Raw genomic sequence first — 22204 nt, forward strand, 5'->3', positions numbered from 1 at the left:
GTGTGTGTGTGTGTGTGTGTGTGTGTGTGTGTGTGTGTGTGTGTGTGTGTGTGTGTGTGTGTGTGTGTGTGTGTGTGTGTGTGTGTGTGCGTGTGCACACGTGTACACGCGTGTATGTGTCTGTATGTGTGCATGTGCTTTTTTGATGTGGCTTGGCTGCAGTGATGTTGGGTTGTTTGAGAACTTCCCAAGAGCAGTCTGCCAGGCCAAAGAACTGAGCGGGCAGAGACAGCCATTGTTTTGGTAAGGCATCCTGGCCGTGATTGTGTGTGTGTGTGTGTGTGTGTGTGTGTGTGTGTGTGTGTGTGTGTGTGTGTGTGTGTGTGTGTGTGTGTGTGCGTGTGTGTGACAGAGAAAGATGCAAAGAAAGAAATTGAGCTTAATTTGGAGTACTTGCTATGCTGACTAGCAGTGCATATCCTTTTCCATTCTGCCTTTAAATGCAAAAACATGCACACACACACGCACGCACACACACACACACACGTACGTTACATTTAAACACTCAATCCTAACAACCACATTAGCTGAGAAAGTTCTCAGGGGAAAGTTATTACTAGTATGTTGCACAACAAGTTGAATCCTTTACCAAACCTCTCCCTCCATATTTGAAACCACACATCAAAATCTGATCAGCTTTCCCAAAAACATCTCAACACTTTGGATTCTCATAGTTTGCTGGCTCACAATTGTACAAATATGATTTCAGGATTAAGCTGCCCTTGGTACAAACAAGCCAACTCAGCATTTCAACCACCAGCACCAGCTTAAGTTTACATTTTGAATTTATATTTGCTGTTTTTTCTCACCAGGCGACCACACAGAATTGTCCTTCAGTTAACCCCAGGAACGTCTAAATCTCCCATGCTGCTAACACAAAAAAAAACATTTCAGAATAGTTAAGAACTCTCTTAAATATCTTTTGAACTTCAATAACTTTCGATTGGATTCTCATACCAAATATAAACGCCTATTCACCAAAGCGGAGCAGTGTCTAACCCGCATTAACCCAGGTCGAGAGCACGGGTCGCGAAGTGTGTGTGTGTGTGTGTGTGTGTGTGTGTGTGTGTATGTTTACCTGCTCATATGCTCAACACTAATTTTCTCTTCTCCTTAACCAAGTAACTTAAACTGTAAACCCAAGCTTTAACTGTAAATCAGCTCTTTAACTGAACAAATGTTTACTTTTGAGGATTTTGCTCAACATTCTGTCCCTGAGATAGACATTTGGTTCTCACAAAATGCAAGAACCCAGCACACTGCCTCATCGAGCTTCCCTTCTCCTTTCCAGCGTAAATAATCCCCTCAGTCTGCTGGCACAACCCTGATTGGAATCTCGACGCCGTGCTCAATTGTGGGTTGATGGGGGAAAGTGGGGTGCCCTATGCGTGTGTCTTTAAAGCTGTTTGAAGGCCATGAACATAATTCCAGAGGGGTGCCCACCTCCAACAGGCCAGGCCTCTAAAAATCTCAGTTAGTCAGAACTAAGATCTACAACCATGGACTCATGTCAGCTATTCAGACTCATGCTATTATTTAAGACTCACTTAAATAATAGCATATTTTTTAAGTGCATAACTTAGCAAAATTGCAAGGAGCTATATGAACCCTTACAGGCTGGCAGCAGTTCTACAATACAGAGGGTACCGATACAGGGGGTTAGATCCAGGCTCCACAAGGTTTTATCAGCTTGTCTGTGTCTTAGAGGAGACCCGCTGGAGTCTTATGTGGAGTTTTATGAGGAGATTCTGTGCAGAATTATGAGTGGGTTACAATGCCATGTGATGTTATTTGACTGTTGTGAGGTTTGTGTAGATTTTTTCAAACAGCAGCAGTGATAAGGCTTTCGCATCAGATAAGTCCAGCTCCCCAGACACTTGAACATTATTATGTTACTGTATGTCTTTCCTGGATTGTGGCCCACTAATAAATTTTGAGTCAATGCCTCTGCTCACTTTGGATTTGGGAAGTAGAGTATCTGATACTGTGGGTGTGCAGTGTGCTCATACGTCTGCTGGTACTATATTGTACACACTGCTATGTGATAGCTATTAAATTACTCAAGATCACTTTCCTCCAAATCACATTATCTCATCCCACCTAACCGAAAGCGATTGGAAAGAGAAAACTGTCCTGTGGTGTGGTATGGCTTGCTTCGCTCCTCCCCTGATAGTGGTGCAGTACTTCAGCTATAGGCTCTGATAGTTTGCTGGCTGCCATGCACTTGTCAGTTCAATTCAAGATTAATTTGACTGCAGATCCATCATCTGTATGTCTCAGTATGTTGAGTCAGCCTTATGGGACACATCAAACGCAAAGTGGGACACAGAGGGAACTGTATCAAGCCCAACACCACAGGGAGCCAACCAAAAGTGAAAAAAGGCATCAAATTCCTCCCTCATTTTTGTTTCCCTGACAAACTCTGTATGTGCCGATTCGGTGGAAAACAGGAGTGAGAGAGAGCGACGTAATAAAAGGGAAAGAACAAGGAAGATGAGAGTGACTCAGAGACGTGCAACTGAGGGGATGGAGGGAAAGGCGCCGAGATGGAAATATCTGTGTTTACCATAGTGGGTGGATGGGCAGCATATGAGAATATGTGCGTAGGGTGATAACAGAGTCCCCTCCTTTGGCATGTCGCGTTATGATTAGATCATTAGCACTTGAAGCTGAGGCAGTTATTGTTAGGATTTATTTGTCAAGGCAGTGAGCTGGCAGTTAAATGCTTTCCCGCTCCTTTCGACCCATGTGGGTGTTAGAAGAATTATCCTTCTCATCAACATATTTGCTCTGTGTCACGCATTGTATAATTTTGATGTGTTATTTTAGACAATTGTATAAGAAGCAAGCCTAATTCATTAGGCTCCAGAGTGCATCAGGTATTATGCAACAGACTGCTATCATATTGCCTCTCATTTATTGACCCCCACTGCTACCAATGATTAAACATTACGCTTTGAGAAATTCAGATAATGTAATCGTATCACAACTGAAGGAAAAATCTTGTTAGCTTGAAGAAATATCAGTATGTTTTATTGGGGAGACTTCAGTCCAAGTGAAATAAAAGCGGCCTCCACCATGTAGAGAGACGTACACACAGACATGGGTTTGGATGGAGATGGTGAGTGGAAAACAAGGCTTTCTTTGAGCAGATTTTAATTAGCAATGTTCATAGCTTGGCTGCGTTCTTTTATGATTGGACCACTGAAAGCCTTTTTGTTTGCCTAATGAAACACATTTAGGGGTATGTTCCTGAATTAAACTGTGTTTGTGTATGTGTGTGTGCATCCATTTCATTTGCATGTATCTGTTATATGGGTGGGTGCCCACATTCTTTTTGGCGTAATAGAGTTCCATTGGCAGGAATAAGAAGCCATAGCAGGAGACAGAGATGAAAGAAATCCCAGCGCTTTGTTTTCCCTCCTTTCCAAAATAGTTGTTTTAGGTAGGCAGCCATTGCCCATAATTGCTGAAACAGGGTCAGGTATTTGTCTGTCCTGCTTATGATTTACTATCGTGTCTGTTCCTTAGTAATCTGAAATAAGATCTGTGGTTTAGTGCAGCCCAACCTCAGACAGACCACATAAATTGTGTAATGCATAGCGTTCTGCTGCTTTCAGTGGGATCTCTTTATAAACACGTCTAACACACAGCCCTCTGTATGATTTGGGAAGCTTTGCTGAGCATGCTTGTCATATTATTTCCCATTAATCAAATGTTTAAATATATGATGATACCATATATATGGTATCATCAAGGAGGGCAGGAACGTAAAAACATATAGCATTAAATAAAAGCATTCTTTAGAAGAAAATGTACAGCTCCAAATAACAAGGATTTTCAGTCATTTAGAATTAAAATGATAGTAAAAATTAAAAAATTCTAATAATGTAATGCTATAATAATATTGTTATTAGTATTATTATTGTTATTTACAAAGGAAGCACTTTAAAGACTTGACCATGCATCCCTGTGAAATGTCGTTGAGCTGTAGTGGGTTTTGCTAGAATTCCATGCAGTCTTAACTCTGCGCTCAAATAGCAGTGGGTTACTCAGGCTATGCGTGGGGGTCAAAGTGCACCTTCGATAGCTTTGTGTACTGTGAGCAAGAACAATGAGTTCTTTAGCAGAATTTGTCCTGCACATGAATACCTCTGAACAGTTAATTGCTGCCATGGCAACAGAACAGAGAGGGAAAGTGACATTAGGTGAGTTGTTTGCAAGAAAGCGATCCTTCGCGGTGACAGTGTGAAAGTGTGTGTGAGAGCGTATATGTGAGCGTAGGTCAACATTTTCTCCGTATCACCACACAAGCCATTCAGTGCTGACAAAAGCACTCTTGTGCTGCAGGATTGGGGAAAGTTACTAATGCTGGCAGGATCATAATCTAAGTCACATTGCAGTGAGGCAGTGGTGGGCTTTTACCAATGGCGGTTCTAAGGGAGGGGAAGACGGGGCCCGTGCCCTCCCGTCATATTAAGCCTGGACGACACTCTGGCCCATTTAACTGTGGTGAACATCTCTGGATATATTGAATATATATGTATACAGAGATGTGAACAGTTTGTAAAACAGTAAGTAAATGTATATTAAAAAAGGGAACCAGCTGCATATGATTTTTAAGGGATTATTCATTAAAATGTACCAATTTTTCTGACAGCCTGCAGAGCACTAAAACACACACATTTAAAGTGATAACGTGTTGTTTCCTCTTCCACCTCAGATGATGATGATGTTGTAATCAACATGATTTTTCAACGAACGGCTTTTGTGATTGCAACAGTTGACATTTTTAGAGCAGACAAATGAAACCACATACAAACATTCATTACATTCACTCTTGTGTGGTTTATCTTAGGCAGAGTTCGAACCCACATCTCAACATACCCGGTTGGTTGTCTTTAACCACTGGTCCATCTTCAGCACTGGTTAACACAAAGAACCAGAGACACAAAACAGATCAGACTGAAGCTGCAGAAACTTTGTTCTCTTTTGTGTGTGTTTTAGTTGTCTGCAGGCTGTTGAACTGACTTTGCAAGTCATAGAGGAGCTGATCATCTGCACGCCTTCAGTTTAAATTGGTTTTAATGGATACAATTTGAAAGCGTTTACCTTAATTATAAATGCATACAAGTTTTTTAAAACCTCTTTAAATGTACTTGTGTAATTTCAGATGGCTGTTGTAGAGCCACCATCAGGACTATTAGCACAAAAATCGCAATGATTAAGTGTGGCATAGGACTTGACTTGTGTGCAAAGTTTGCTGAGTTTTCATGCATGGAAACATGGATTTTTTAGGAAGAATAATAACACTGGCAAAAACAATAGGGTCCACGCAGCTTTGCTGCTCGGCCCCTGATAAAGTATTATGAATTTGTGGTAAACAGTAATTGCAAATGAATAAACTGAATATAAATAGGAATGGAGTATGTATGCATAATGAGAAGTATTAATATTAGTGCTGTCAGTTAAACGCGTTATTAACGGTGTCCATTTTTTTATCGCGAGATTAACGTTCTTTTTGGCCTAGCAGACTTTGTAGTTTTTTTCACATGCTGTTGCAACAACTAGTAACTTTAGCAAAACTACAACAGCACATCGGATCTAGCTAGACCGGAAACAAAACAACAGGCACACCGCACACACTTGTTTGGGCTTGCGAGCCGGCCAAAGAGTAGTAGGCTAACATTACGTTTTGAGTGGAAAAAAAAAAAAAAAAAAAAAAAAAAAAAAAAAAAAGCAAAAAAAAAAAAATGTTACTTTTAAAAAGTTGCCAAATGGTTCCATTGACAAGACCAAAGTGATCTGTGTGTTTTGTCGTTGTGAACTGAGCTATCATCGCAGCACGTCCAGTCTGAAATACCACTTGATGCCCAAGCACACAGCTGATGGGAATTCTCTGCCCCCTCGTCAAAGCCAGGCGACAAAAGCACAAAGCAAGCCGATCCACTTTTCCATGCTGATAAATCATTAAAATGAGAAAAAATAATGGGACAAAAAGAAATCAAGGGACATTTAGAATAGATAAAAATGTGCGATTAATTGCGAGTTAACTGACATTAATGCGATTAATCGCGATTAAATATTTTAATCGTTTGACAGCACTAATGAATATATATTTGGCTGGTTAGCTCAGTTGGTAGAGTGGGTGCACATGCGCAGAGGAGGGTTTATTCCTCAATGCAGAAGATCCAGGGTTTGACTCCAACCTGTGATGGTTTCCTGCATGTCTTCCCCCTCTCTCTCTCCCCTTTCATATTTCTCTGCTTTCCTATCCAATAAAGGCAGAAATGCCCCAAAAAAAAAAAAAAAAAGAAGTATGAATATATATATATATAAATATATATATATATATATATATATATATATATATACAGAGATGTCAACAGTTTGTTAAACAGTAAGTAAATGTATATTAAAAAGGGGGCCAGCTGCATATGATTTTTTTAAGGGATTATTCATTAAAATGTATCAATTTTAACTAAAAGCATGCAGATGATCCAATAAAAAGTCTTAATAAGGCAGGTTGACCGTATAATATGTAATATGCAGGTGAAGGTCTCATCATCAGCTCCTCTATCACCTGCAGAGTCAGTTGGACAGCCTGCAGAGCACTAAAACACACACATTTAAAGTGATAACAAAAGCAAAAAAATATTTTAAATAATGCCTGTCAAGATAGCTAAGCTAGCTAGCTAGCTCGACCACCTAGGCTCACTTGGACTTACGTGTTCTGTTTCCTCCTCAGATGATGATGTAAATTCGCAAGTTGAAATTCACACGATTTTTCGACAAACGGCTTTTGTGATCGCAACGGTTGAAATTTTTAGTTGTCGGTTGAAATTTTTAGTTGTCGGTTGAAATTTTTAGTTGTCAGTTGAAATTTGTTGTTGTTTTTTGAGAGCAGACAAATAAAACCATATACCAACATTCATTACATTCACTCCTGTGTGTTTTACCTCAGGTAGGGTTCGAACCCGCGTATCAACATCTCTGGTCAGTGTCCTTAACCACTGGTCCACCTTCAGCACTGGTTAACACAAAGAACCAGAGACACAAAACAGATCAGACTGAAGCTGCAGAAACTTTAGCTTCATCAGCCTGCAGAAAGACAAAGTTTACCGGATAAAACCTGTTTACACTGAAACATGTTGAAACACTGATAGTGTCTGTGAGAGTTCCTTCACCTCACAGGTTCTCAGCTCACCTGCTGGAGAAACTGCCTCACATTCTGAAGGTTGTAGGTTCAAATCCCACCTTTTTTCTGTGTCTTCCTTCTGTCAACCCTCAGAGGGCTGTTTGATCATTTCACAATAAGAGACACCTGTATGAAACAGCCTTCTGAGGGTTGATCGAAGGAAAACACCAAAGACTGTGAGGCAGTTTATTAGCAGCTGAGCTCTCAGGTATCTGTGAGGTGAAGTGACTCTCACAGAGAAGAATTCAAATTTGTCAGTTTGTCAGTCTGAACAGGTTTCAGTGTGAACAGGTTTCAGTCTGCAGGTTGATGAAGGTGAAGTTACTGCTGCTTCAGTCTGATCTTCCTCGTCTCTGGTTCTCAGTGTTCGTTGGCGCTGGAGATGGTCCAGTGGTTAAAGACACCGTCCGGGGACGTTGAGATGTGAGAACAAACCTCGTCTGGGGTATACCATGTGAGGCTTTTGTTCTCTTTTCTTTGTGTGTTTTAGTTGTCTGCAGGCTGTTGAACTGACTTTGCAAGTCATAGAGGAGCTGATCATCTGCACGCCTTCAGTTTAAATTGGTTTTAATGGATACAATTTTAGAATTTTAATTAGAAATGCATACAAGTTTTTTAAAACCTCTTAAAACTAGTGCAGTGCCCATTGAAAATGTGCCTGTTTGGAACAGACCGATTGCTTGGCCTGTGGTATTGCTGCTTGTAGAATTCATAAAAACCAATTTGTACCCCAAAATTACTTAAAGAAGGACCCCAAACCACTTAACATGCTACTATTAACTTACTGATTTACCTGACAGAGAACATTGCAGATTCAGAATAGAAGAAGATATCACAAGGAAAATGTGGAGGTTGGGTCAGTGGGTAGAGCAGGAGCTCATATAATTAGAGGTTTATGCCATTGACGCAATGGTCCAGGGTTTTAATCTGACCTGTATGTCTTCCCCCTCTCTCTCCTCTTTCTCACCTAGCTGTCCTGTCGAATAAAGGCGAAAAAGCCCCAAAAATAATCTTTAAAAAATGAAAATGTGGAGTAATCAGACATTAGCGTCATGGACTCATGGCAGTGCGCTACCCACCTGGCCCGTTATGAGAGCTAAACAGCATATATATGCGTTCATCAACCACCAGAACCGGACTGTGTGTGTGTGTGCAGAGAGGAGTTTGAGAGAGAGAGATAGACGGTGTTGTCTCGTATCCTATGATCATTAACGAATTTAACGTTTCAGCAGAGGTGTTCATTTCCATACAGGTTTAGTGGCTTGACAGTTAATGGTGAAGTATGGATTTGATTTGCGGGGGTATTTTGGCAACAGTAATGAGCTCATATTGGTGCTACATGAAATGTTATTACAATTCATCCTGAAGGGGACCTGCATGTCTGTAAGAAATGTTGAGACATTTCACTCAAAACCACAAATGTCTACCTCATAGTGGTGCTAAAGGAAAAGTCAGGGGATTACCAAAAGTCATTAGAACACAATGTCTGGGAACTATGAATGGCCGTACAAACTTGTATGCCAATCCATCAGATGTTTAGATATTTCTCTGGATAAATGGGAATCACCAAAGCCGTCAGGATTTATCCTCTTGGCGCCATGGATATCTGCACTAAATTTCATGGCAATCCATCCAATTCCTATGTATGCACTATGTGCTGCATGGTTGTGTAACTCACACTATGTAGTTCAAAAATTATATTTGGATTATCTTTTTAGAAAGGGCTGACCAGGGGTTGCAAATTAGCCTATTGGCTAGAAACCTTTTATGCAACACATCTACACATATTGTTATGGTTTTGACTGTGATACTTATGTATGTAATAATGTGTGCTGCATTGTCCCTGACAAATAAACTAATAAATAAAATAAACCTTCCTGGTTGTGCTATAGGTTTAAAACGTCATTGGTTGTGTGTGTTTTGGATCACATGGCTTCAAGGTCACATTATAGACTCGGTTCTATATGGAAAAACAATCAATCTCTGATTTCTTAAACCGTAATCAACACCAGGGAAATGAAAGAGAAAATAAAATTCTGATGAGAGGATAATCGACCGGGATATCCTGAGTGAGCCTCCAAGGGGATTGCATCATCACAGTGTGCCTGCTGTGATGATGTTATCAGGGACAGCTGCATGGGGCGGAGCCAGGGGTTGAGGCTCTCAGGGAGCCAAGAGGCAGCCAGTTGCCAGCAGATCCCCTTCGCTTAGACCCACCTGCTTCGCATGTCCTTTTTTTTCTCCTTTTAAACCCCTCAAAGGGATTCCCTGAGTCCTCTTCTATGTCCACTGGCCCCGGTGTCTTTGAAGTCATGATCCTATGTGTTTTCATGACATTGAAGTCATTATCCTATGGTCATGTTGTGTCATGTGTTTGATCCAAAAGTTTGTTTGAAGTTTTACAGGGAATTCTAAATGTAAACTGTTGGGCACAGGCCAAACATATTAGACATATAAACCAAGGCAATTATTAACAACCCAATAATGATCCAAACCAATCAACCCTTTAGTCTATTTATAAATCTGATTTTCTCAAATACACAGTTTATGGAAACATAAACAGAGACATTAGCATCAGTGATTGGAAGTAGCTGGCATACACAGGGCAGTGCTACTAATTTAATTAAAAGCCCTTGAAGAAGAAGAAGCCCAGCCTAACTTAATACCATCAATTACGGGTTGCTCGACCATCTGACCAAAATCCCACACCCCATTTGTGTGATTCATACAGGAAAATATGCCTCTTTGTCTTCGAGGTCAACCAACTCTTTGGAGAAGCTGGCGTAGGGTCAGGAAACAGTAGTTGAGGGTGTAGGAGTGGGAATGAAGGCAGTAAGGCAGGGGGGTTGTTCTACCAGATAAGCCATAGCATGAGGTCATTTTGAATGAGAACTCATGCATTTTCATCTCAGCTTATGGCAACGTCTTTATAGTGCAACAGCTGGTCTTACGAGGAATGTGTTGTTGTAGCATTACAGAATATGCCACAAGAAGAAAATGCTTCCCAGTTTTATATAGACAGAAAAGCTTTTCTTTGAAATATTTATTGTAAACTGTGATCATAGTCTGGGCGCTTTGATTTTATGCCCACTGTGATTCTGTAAAAGGTTGATCTAATATTAAAATGTACTCTTTATTTGTCGCTTTGTAGCTTTTGTTTTTTAAGTTGGTGTTCAGAGAACTTGGATTTATGATACCTGTCAAGAATATGGATTCTGTCTGTTTTGAGAGAGGGATGAAATAGAATTTTGGCAATGAAAGCAATCTTATTACGAGACATTTATTTTTATATCAGTTTGGAAAAGAGGATAGAATGTTCCAGGCAAGGTAGCAGCGAGCCCAGCTGGCATGAATCTGTAACTTTTTAAAAGGGTTTCACTTTAATTTCCAAGGTCACAATAGTCTTTTATTCACACCTGTGGGAACGTTTACAAGTCTGTGATGCAATAAAAGTCTCCATCCAACTGAATAATTCTCTCAGATCTGACCGGTCTCTCATCGAAGCATTAGACTTGACAGGACACTCTCAGACCTTCTGTCCTCTTTCTGAAGTAAAGCACTCTTCTGGACAAGAACATATGAATTACTCATGCAAGGTCCTGTCAGACCTCTGCATCACAATGCCCAAAAAATGACGTGACATTGTGCCAATTTGGCAATTGAGTTAGGTGCAACTGGATGCATCACCACACTGTCATTCATCCATGTCACTGTTCAGTAATCAAAGTAACAGCATGAACTATTGTGTAAGATTTTATCGATCCTGTTGTATCAAAGCCTTATGTGAACTGTTATTTCTGTGGCATCTTACATAAAGTACATAAACAAAAGCAATAGCAGATTTAAGCTTTGGTTTAGAGTGGCAGGGTGCACCCCGGTTGTCTGTGCTCTCCTCAATCCAACCCTCCCTGCAGTGTGTCTCCAACAGAGCTCACCATGGAGACTAAAATGCTTTTTGGCTCACGTTGAGAGGAGATCTATGTATGTGTGCAAGTACGTATGAGTCATTATTAGGGATGCTTTATCATTTCATAATGAAATGGAAACAGCATGTGTGTTAGATTAGGTGAGCGAAGAAGGTCGCGTAATGCTTGGGCATCATTTTGTGTAATCCTCTGTTTGTGGCAATACCAGCAGGAACATCCTTCAATTATGCATTTTTGATTTATATTTTTGTTCCTACAGTGTTTGACTTACCTAAAAGTTACCCACAGGTTTTTATTCAGTTTGGCTACATGTACAGTATATAAACCTTTGCTTAATACGTCTTGTGATTTTTTTTTACATCACATACTCTGTGCTCCAGCAATGTTCCTCTGTGAGCCTGGCTCTTTGATAGAGAATATTATTACATTTTGATTATTCCCCACTGTTACCACAGCAATATTGCAATGCTGAGTCTCATCAAATGTGTCCCGGGCTGGAATGGAAGAAATATTACATTTCCTGTTTTTAATTTTGAGCGAAAAGTTGAACTGGGACATTGGCAGCCCAGTAGAGGAGATTAAAATGTGTGTGACTTCACTTTTTTATCTGTGAAAAAGATTTGGAGAAAATTAGGCAGGAAGTATGCAGCTTTCCCTGAAACCTAATGTTTCCTCTGGGAACTGCAGCATTGTTACACTGTTTATCAACTTCATGGACTACATTTCCACTAAGTATTGTGATTTCTGCAAAAAATGAATTTAGTTTTAGGCATAATAATCCATTTCACTGAGACATTCGTGTTTTCCAGCAACATTTAACCTTAGCTGAATGTTTTGAGTTTTTGGCAGAGAGAATTTTTGTACTACTGGAGATGATAAACCCACAGTACAAATATCAGTCCCTATATGTGTTTTCTTATTAGCAATCATTTATACTAAGAGCTGAGAAAAAAGGCACTTATGTTACTACTCCTGAACGATAATAGAATATGGTGCACAACAGAAGGTTTGTCGAAGATTGCCCACGTAATGGGTCAATGTCCATGTCTAAACCAGTTGAGTCTTATTCTGATCTATTTATATTTGTTCTGTCCCCAAGGTCAGAGTCAGGGATCTCCAAATTTACCCATCGTCTGTCCCTCAAAGAGCGTGTGGCCAAAGCAGAGAAGACTTCCACGGACAGACCTCCATCCTACAGGAGACGATCTCTTAGCGTGGACTGGTAAGCCCAAAGACCATCTCTTAATCTGCTTTAAAAGGTTGTGATAGTGTACGTGGCCTTCACTACTTCAGACATGTGAAGATTATGAAATAAGACTTCATAAACTGGTATCAGAAAAAGGATTTTGAGCAGAATTGTTCATTGAAATCCGAAAAGTAACACCTAACAAGAGAGAGACAACTGCATCTGGGCCTTGCTATGATGTGTCTGTGTACAAAGTCAAGGCTGAGGTTGATGAGGATTGGACGGCTGGTGTTATGGGTGGGGACAGAGAGTGGGCGGAGTGGTGATAGGGTCCTGCTTTGTCTCTGCGTCTGGGTTTCGTTGAAGAGCGCCAAACAGCTCCAGTGGCGCCGGCTCATCTTGCTCTTGTAAAGCTCCAGTCCTCAGGCAGCCGATGAAAGGAGTTTGAAAGCTTTCCATCGCGAGGCTGCCTTCCCGTCCACACCCATGGGACTCCTTCCCAGTCTCCCCTCTTGTTGCACGGCCTCCACTCATTTATATACCCATCCATCCTGCCTTCTGTCCATCTGGCATCCCCCCTGAGCTTCCTGCTATGTATTCTTGGCTCTTCCTTTATATTTCTCTCAGCATATGGGAAAATAGCCCCAGATTAAAGCGGATCTTAAACTTCCTTTGCACTTCATTTTGTCATGTAAAAAATGTCTCGGGTCTAAACAGTTTGCAGGTTTCTAATTGTTGTGCAGGGACCACAGTAGCTATCAAGTAGAGTTACTGCAGTTTGTGGATTTACAGGTGTGGGATTCTCTGAGGTCCTATCGAATGATGCTTGGGCCCGGTGTGAGGTCTTACGAGGTCTTTTGTCGGCCTTATGAGACCTACTGTGTGGTCTCGGACTGAAGTTGCGATGTGTGGTCCGCCAGCAGAAATGTGGTGTTAAGTGTATGAGCGTTGGAGTATATGTGCAGTGTGAGGTCCTTTACTTTAACAGGTTTGTGTTTTTCTCCCATGATGCTGGAGAGGGGACCTGGCCTTTAAAGTTCACGCCCTGATTGATGTAGTCTGGTTTTAATGAAACACAGTGGGTAGATTGGACATGCTCATTTACGAGAGGGATGGGGGGGCTCGGCTACAGCTGGATTCCGACTTTCTCCGGGGTGAGCCGCCGTTACAGGAGTGTGACTGGTCTTTTGTGACATAATAAACAAGGGACCCCAGGAGGAGAGATTCAAGGTTGAGGGCTGAGTCATGCTACTGCGAGGTGAAACAAGGTCCTGACAAGACCAGCACGGCTCCTCTGGAATGCACAGTCATCAACGCGGTCAGAAGGAAAACATGTGTGCTAGTAGCATCTACTGAAAACATCCCATGAATCATTTGCATTTCTGGAATTGTTCGACATTTATAGCACTTCCAGTAGCCTGTCCAAGCAATCTGTCTTATTGTTTTGCTAACAAGTAATTGTTATCACAGAGCAATATCTTTCTAAGTAGTGTACTCAATAAAATAATATATTGTGTTGGAATGTGTTTTTTAAATGCCATGTGTACAAGTAAAAAATTGTGATGAGATGTTTCTATTATGTGACTCATTCAAGGAGCGTTTTGTATATATTATGTGCTGAGATATTAGAGTACAGCTCAGACATATCTACAGTAAATAGTTACCTGTTGTCTAAGAACCGTTGATGCCTTACTGAATATTTGAGGCTGTAAAATCCCTGGATTGTCTTTTCCTGTAGTGAAAGTGAAATGTGGAAATGTAGCGTTACCCACTAATATGCGCTTTAAAATGAAGGTTTAATTATGTTTATCTGTGCACTGCACCCTTCCTTTCACTCTTTAAATCAAAACATTTAAGAGTAAAGTGACACAAGGATCATATTAAATGCCATGCTGGAAACCTACCAGCAGCCCTCCGCAGTAAAGGAGTCTCAGGTGGCTTAACACTTTACTATCTATTTAGTGGACCATTGCCGTTTATGTCGATTGAAGTCAGATACCCAAACAAACTGTGACTATTAAGGGAATTCTTAGCCAAGGCAGCCCATATACAAGCTTGAAACAGCAGTCGTTTTGTAGCTTTATCAAAGTCCGTCAGGGCTGGCAGGGCCTTGGGAAAATGCGATAATAAAAGATAATGGGAGTGTTATTGTTATTGGTAATCATAGTAAATGGCCTCTAGGATATGGGTGGAGTAAAGAGTAGAAGAAGGGGGTGAGAGGGAGTAGTAAAGGGGAAACCAGAGGCTATTTGCTGCCTGTTAAGATTGCTGAAAAAATATTGATAGATTTTTCTTTTCTCCAGGAAACCATTCGTATGAATAATCACAATCTGTGATGTCTTTGGGTAAAAATGGCGGCCTTGTGAGCTTTCTATTCTATAATTCTGAATAAAAAGCAGTTTTTTACTTCTGGTTTTCTAAAAGCCATTTGAGAACCTATTTGATTTTACCTCAGCCTGCTGCTGAAACTGCATGTCACTAAGGGCATTATTTACATTATGAGAACATTAAGTTCAACATCTAAACTAAACTCAGCCTAACATAGGTCTGTCTCCTGTCGCGTATATTTGCTGCCTTGTTTCCTGTGCATGACGTGGATATCCAGTACAGTCAATACTGGGGCTATAAAGGGACACTGGTTCTGTTCCAATGCAGAGTCAGTAAATAAGTCTTTATTTCCATATCCTCTCTTGGTGACAGAAAGGCAGTTCCAGCCCTTTGCCAAAACCCCTGAGTACAATGGAGAGGCAGCCATGTATGTCGGCCAAGCAGTTTTTATTTCCCATAACAGTTCCCCCGCAGTACGCCTGGAGAGGAAACTCTATACATAAGTACTTAAACATCAACTTCAACTGTAGCATTCTTTACTCAAACCAAATCCACTTCATAAATAAGTTGAAATCTGAAGTTGGTACCACACCAGTAAGTGTTTGATTGTGATGTGTGTGGTTATGCAGTATGTGCTGGAGGGTTTAAACCCTCTCCATCCCCTTCTCTGCCTGGTGCCACCCTGTCTTCAGGGATAACTCGGAGCTGACAGCACTCTTAGGATGACGTCCTAATTTCGATGCCAGGAGAGAAGCCAGCCTCCCCTTCCTGTAGTCGATATATTAACACACACCCAAACACACACACACACACACACACACACACACACACACACACACACACACACACACACACACACACACACACACACACACACAGTGTTGGAAACTCATGTTCAAATGTCTGATTTTCTCCTTGATATTCATGCTCACACACATACATGAGAAAATGCACATTGTAATAGTTAGCACTGTGTTGAGTTGGGTAAGGGGGTTACCAAGTGCTAATCCTTATGAATTGTGCACAAAGGGAATAAAAAAGAACAGAGACATTACCAAAGTCTTAGTGGAAAAAGTAGGGTGATGCTCAAGGGGCCTGGGTGTAAAGTGGTTTTGGACAGTGTGCCACTTGCCTCATTTGGTTCTAATTTGATATTATATTCCCCACTCTTTCTTTTTCATCCTCTCTGTAGATTTTTCTCATTTCTTCTGTGGCTGAGAGCTGTCAGCTCAAACAAGAGGGACAAATGAGGAGGTTATAGATCCCTATAATTTTTCTTTTTTAGAAATTCTGCTCAGCAGACAATGTTAAAGATCACGACAGAAGTAAACTGATCCCTGCTTGTGCTGGAATGTTGAGCATTTTACTTTCTGGCTGCATTTAAATAACATAATTCTTAGAATATATTAAACACTAAAAAGCTTTAACACATATAGTTCAAGATGATCTATAAACTTGATGCAATATTGGGCTTGAAAGTATTTTTTTCCCGTTTTTCTTTTGTTAGTGTCAGTGTGCAGGTTAGTGTCAGTGTGCAGGTGTTACACTTTTCAGTCCAAAGTTTATTAATAATGCTTTTATTTTTCAAGCCAACATGGACGAGAAGTTCTTAAAGTGCTCAGAAAAAAAGGACATGACATGACAACTGACCAAACTCTGCTGATGAAGATCATGTAACCACCTTGTGGTGAGATTGTTTTCTGAACCATTTTAAAGATGCTGTAGGTAGGATTGCGAAGATCCAGGACTTAGCCAAAAAATGTGAACATTGACAACTTCTCAGTCCCTTCCCCATTTCCGCTAAAGCCCAAAACGTTCTCCTAAGCCCCTCCCCCCACAAGGGAGAATGAATGTGTCTGCATGAGCAGTGATTGCCCTGATTGGTGCATCTGAACAGGGAGCTGTGGATTTTTGCAAATCGCACTACAGGCTGTAGGTGGTGCCAGAGGAGCCGGATTTATTTTTAAATTACCTACTTCATGTAGTTCTACTGGAACATAGGGGCAGTTTCAGCAAATATGACAGAAAGTTAGTTTTATAAGTCTTACCAACTGCACCTTTAAGTGCCTACATGACAAAGACACCAATAGAAACAAGTTTAGCTTTTATTGACAAACCCTTGAGGATATGAGGAAACATTTTTTTCATTTGTTTCAGATGTCCCATTAAGTTTGGACATCAACTGCTTCTAGGCCTGTAATATTAATTTGTTGAGACTGAGTTGTTGCCAAGATGCCACTCTATAGATTCCAGTGCACATGAGGGAGCAGAATTTCTGCTTATCTCTCTGCTTTTGGATAGGCCCTGGGCTATTCTTTCTTACACACACACACACACACACAAACAAACAGACACATAAACCCCCTCAAATGTGTGCCTACAAATTACGTAAATTAAATACACACATGCACACATACATATACACATATACACATATATACATAAACACATGTATGCACCCACACACAGATACATGCACTCAAATATGCACATACACTCACACACACACGGTCTTCTTGACTCTGGATGCTGTGGGCCGCACTAAGGGAGATTTATGAGGCTGGCTCCCTCTTGTCCTGTGTGTCTCTGACTTGATACTCTGGTTTCCACTCCAAACCTCAACTCAGCACACAGACACAGAGAGACAGGGGGTGGGGATGGAGGGCAGTGAGAGAGAGAAAGAGGGAGGGAGGTAGACTGAATGAGAGATGTAGGGGATAAGAGGGGGGAAGAAGAGGAGGAAGGAGAGAGTGAGAATGATTGAGACTGAAGCAGATGACATGTCAGATTGAAAAGATGATGGAGAGGGACAGCTAGATCGAGTGATAAATAGCCCTGAAAACTGGACTGTAGAGTTGGAAAGAGAGCGGAGAGGTTACAAAATAAAGAGTATGGTAGAAAACAAAAAGTTAATTTAATGTGTCTGTGTGTGTTTGTTTCTGTTTCTGTGTGTGTGCAGAGAAAGAGCCAGTGGGTCAGAGGGTTAGCGCGGCTCCATGTGTTGCTTATAAGCTGATAAAAGACTCTCTACTAGTGTGTGTGTGTGTGTGTGTGTGTGTGTGTGTGTGTGTGTGTGTGTGTGTGAGGGTTGTATTCAGGGTCAGAGGCAGAAAGAAAATCGGCTGGGGACTCAGGAGACTTGTGGTTTGAAACTAGTCTTGGAAAATGGTTTACAGATTGAGATAGGAAGCTCAGGTAGGACAGATTTCCACCCACGTCAGTGTACTCAACAATGGAACAGAAGCGCTGTGAGAGCCAGTAAAGAGCTTTACTTACTTGCTTACTGAGGAATTCTTTGCACTTTCTCTCTTTTATTTATGAATTGTTTTCTAATCAGTAGACATTGTTTCCCCCATTTACCTCACCCAATCGGATTCTGCCACAACCTCTGTTAACCAATCAAACTGTTGCTGTCAGAATTCAAAACTGTTACTTTCTGGTCTGCTGCCAGCTGTCACTTCTGTGTCTGATTGACATGACCCACCTCAAACATATCTACATCCAGTTTAATATCAGAGCCAGCTCCAGATTGTGTCCAGATTTGGTTCCATCAGGGAATCTCACTCCAGATCTCATCCATCTAGATCGTCACCTGGAGGTTCAATGTTCTTTAGATGTTGGTGCAGCTCCATCCATAACAGATAACAAATTCATAACAGGGTCAATCTCAAATACATTTATTTAATTACAGTAATAACTGTTAACAATTAAATGAATGAATTTCAGTGATGGGTGTGTGAGTGTACATGTGCATAATGTTTGTGGGCGTCCATGTGAGCTTCTAGAAACAAGCTGCAATGATGCTGCTGATGTCTGATACATTTTTGGTTATCATGCAGTAACACACCGTCACCCTTTCCATTCTCTAAGCATCCATCCGTCTGTCCGTCCAATCAGGAGTGTACATATTTGTGTGTGAGCATGCACGTTAGGAGGATATATCATAGTCAAGAGAAAAAAAAAGTACCTCCATCCCTATCCCAGATAAACAGCCGTGGGACTTTAAACATGGCGCCCGGGCGGCGTGTGACTGAGAGAATGGGCCAACTGGTGGCTTCAGTGGACAGGGGTCGCCCCCGCCCCTCTCCTCTCCTTGGCTGGGTGGGTGGCATATGGCGGCCCAGGCAGGGACCCCTTTGGTGTGACACACACACACACACACACACACACACACACACACACACACACACACACACACACACACACACAGAAGGCCTGGAGCCACCCAGGCTGGGCCCACGATCGCCATGGGAGACATGGTGTCACCAAGCCTCTGACAGAGGAGGGGTTGTGTGTATGTTTGTGTGTCTGATCCCACCTTGGAAGCACAACCCGCCCCCCCTCTCCCCCCACCCCCTTCCTGAGAACGTCGGCCGCTGCCCGCCACCACATCCCCCTTGGTGACTCCGCTGTTGTCTCTGCTCATCACAATTAGAAAGATTTACCTCTGCGTGCGGACACAACACATGCACACACACAGACCCAACAGGTGGCAGGCCTTGCCCAGCACAGCAGGCCCACTTCAAAGGTTAAACATACAGCGGACCGCCCACTCTTTCTCTGCCGTTCTCCCATGGGAGAGAGAAAGAGAGAGAAAGTGAGAAGAAGAGGACTAGATAAAAGACAGAAAAGGAAAAAAAGAGAGAGATAAAGGGCAGTGGGAGCATGTTCATGTGGGAGCATGCAGTATGATATGGTATATACCTGGTGTCCACAGTCTGCGTCGACTCCCCGATTATGCACACAGCTCACAATTTAGAGTGAGTTACGTATGAACGAACCAACCAACCTGTGCACCGGTGATCTGAGCACAGCACACCGTCGACCAATGTTCTGGGATTGTGCTGCATGTGTCACCCAGATGAGCGAGGTCACAAGAATTAGAATTAGCCTGACTAACTCAAAGCCAATGACAAATAAACATCACCTCAGAACAACAGTGATATGAAGAGCACCATCTCAGCACACCCAGCTTATCAAAAAGAGGAAGTTGAGTCTAAAGTGGACAGTGGATTACAAAAAGTGGATGACTCAACAGTGGAAAAATACACTAGATGGTGTAATTCTGGCGTAAACAACTGAGTCCATGGCTTTATCCTGTCTGGTATCAGTTGTGCTGTCTGCTGCCAGTGGTGCAACAGATTGGGTGATGTTTTCTCAGCACTTATGAGGCTGCTTGTTATCAAAAGAACACCACAGTCCATGTTAATAATCTTGCTGATCAGGTACATTGCTTCCAGGTCACTCTACCACTTTTCAAATGCACATCTGGTAGGATAATCCATCCGCATCTCACTCTGTCGACCCCTTGGGGCTAAAGTGAAAGGGGAGGTTTTTAGCAAATGTGTACCGCTGAAACATTAATACACTCGTGCACACACCTGATACGTCCCTCAATAAAATGTCATCCATAAAATCTGACCCTAAAGAGCCGTAAGAGTCACTCTGATTGTCTCCTTGGCTATAAAAGCATGTGAAATCTCTACACAGCACTGCACATGGCCATCCGTATGTTTTTAATATGTGAGCTTGAATGTGTATGTCTGCATTTGTTGTGTTGCTATGCCAACTTAGGGGCTGCAGGTCACAGTGTTGGCGTGGCCTCATGTTGCCTATAAGCTGATGAGAGCCAAACAGAGGGGACGGCTATTTGAATTCTAGTAATACTGCTGCCCCCCCCTATCTCTCTCTCTTACTCTTTCTCTCTTGCTCTCTCCCTCTGTGCGTCCAGCAGCCTTCCTGCTTCCAGCCTGTCTGGTGCCAAGACTCAGATTTCAGAATTTCCTTCTACAAGCCACATTTAGAGCAGCCAGCGTACTCTCACTGCTGTGTGCATATGTGGTGTGTGTGTGTGTGTGTGTGTGTGTGTGTGTGTGTGTGTGCAACTCTCTCCTCTCACTGTCTGCCTCTCTGACCCCCGCCACACTGTTTTCAGCGAGCACTGTCCTTCTGGTGCCGCTCTTTTCCTTCTCTTCATCTCTCCCTATCCATCTACCTTCCTTCAGTTCTTTTTTTTTTTTTTTGTGGAACTTGACCTTTGCAGACAACCGATGCAATACATGTCAACTAATATGAATAGTCATTTGTGCCTGTGTGTAATAAACACGATTGGACACACACTAACACTCAGCTGATATTTATGTGTTCTCGTGGCAGTATACTAGCCACTGGTGAGAAGTTTGGAAATAGGGGGGGGGGAGTTCCTGTCAGCACACAGCTGACCTAAGAGACCTTGTGACACACTGACAGAATGACATATGATGGAGTTGGGGAAGGAGGTGGAGCAGAGGAAGGGTAGAAGGAGAAAGGTGGTGTAAACCAGATGAAGGCAGGACGTGTTAGGGAAGAAAAGAAATCTTAGAATTAAACTGATTTTGGCCGAGGGCATTGTTGTAAAAGCTTTCTTCTACACAGCTCCATGCCTTGAAGCTCTTTGGGACAAACATGGCTATGTAGGTGTCCATATATGGTTGCATTATATGCTTTTGTTACACTAACATAATTGTATAGTCGTTCTCACTACCAAAATACATTTCTTTGTGCTGCTGTACCTAATTTGGGCAGCAGCCCATGTCATTTCTTTCTCTGGCATATACATGATTATGCACACACACATAGACACATGCCTGTAGGTAACCCACTATGGCACAAACATACACTCTGTCTGTGTGTGTGTGTGTGTTGTAAAGACATTTTCCATTGTTTATAGTTTAGATTTACATTATCTATATTTATAGAAGCAGAAAGCTCTGGCCAAGAACATTTTTCTGCTTACATTCCCATTTGTCTTAATCATTCCTACATTACCGAGTAGGGCTAAACAATTCATTGTTTTAAAATAGTAATTTCAGTTCTTTGTAATCTCATTTTTACCTGGCAACAATCCTGCTGTATTTTTATTAGCAGGCTGATCCACTCTTAATGTTTCCCTAAATTGCATCAACAAATGTCAAGAAGACGTAACACAACATGACAGACTGAGGGGGTAAACACAAAAACAAATTTTCTGTGAGAGAGAGAGCAAGAGAAAAACCACGAAATGACAAAAAGGAGAAGAAACCGAATAAAGAGGACAGGTACATATATATATATATATATATATATATATATATATATATATATATATATATATATAAATGATTACATTGCTAGCTCACCAAGATGCTCGTGCGATGCGATTTTAATCTTATTCACAGTTGATTCCGGCGTGCGTGCGTGCGTGCGTGCGTGCATGTGTGCGTGCGTTTGGTTACCCCTGTACTGCTGACAACAGGTTGGATGGATTCAGTTTTTCTTACAGACAAGGCAACAGTTTCCACTCTGCTGTCAGTTTGCAGATTTGCTTTGAAGTGTTTCTGAGATTTCCCTCTGCACACAACTGTTATGAGCTGTTATGTGCATACTTGTGGCTGCTTTTTAGATCACACAAAAATCTCAGAAATTCTGAGATGCTGGAACCACCATATATATATATATATATATCTTTTTTTCTTTTCTTTTACATCACAGGTTTTTCCCATTTTGACTTTCAGTCAGTAATTGTTCATGTGACTCACTGTCTGGAGG

At 41.6% G+C, this 22204-nt stretch overlaps 1 protein-coding gene across 4 annotated transcripts in view; it reads left to right on the top strand.

Annotated features, from left to right (window-relative positions):
* The window catches only part of LOC120551712 (ankyrin repeat and fibronectin type-III domain-containing protein 1), a 136696-nt gene that overhangs the window by 86942 nt on the left and 27550 nt on the right, over positions 1-22204 (top strand). For all 4 annotated transcript variants that reach the window (XM_039789239.1, XM_039789240.1, XM_039789241.1 and 1 more), the window contains one exon: positions 12224-12346. In XM_039789239.1, coding sequence (XP_039645173.1) covers positions 12224-12346 — 123 coding nt within the window. The remainder of the gene's footprint in view (positions 1-12223; positions 12347-22204) is intronic.

The sequence above is a fragment of the Perca fluviatilis genome, chromosome 21, assembly GCF_010015445.1.
Source record: "Perca fluviatilis chromosome 21, GENO_Pfluv_1.0, whole genome shotgun sequence".
Taxonomy (NCBI): domain Eukaryota; kingdom Metazoa; phylum Chordata; class Actinopteri; order Perciformes; family Percidae; genus Perca; species Perca fluviatilis.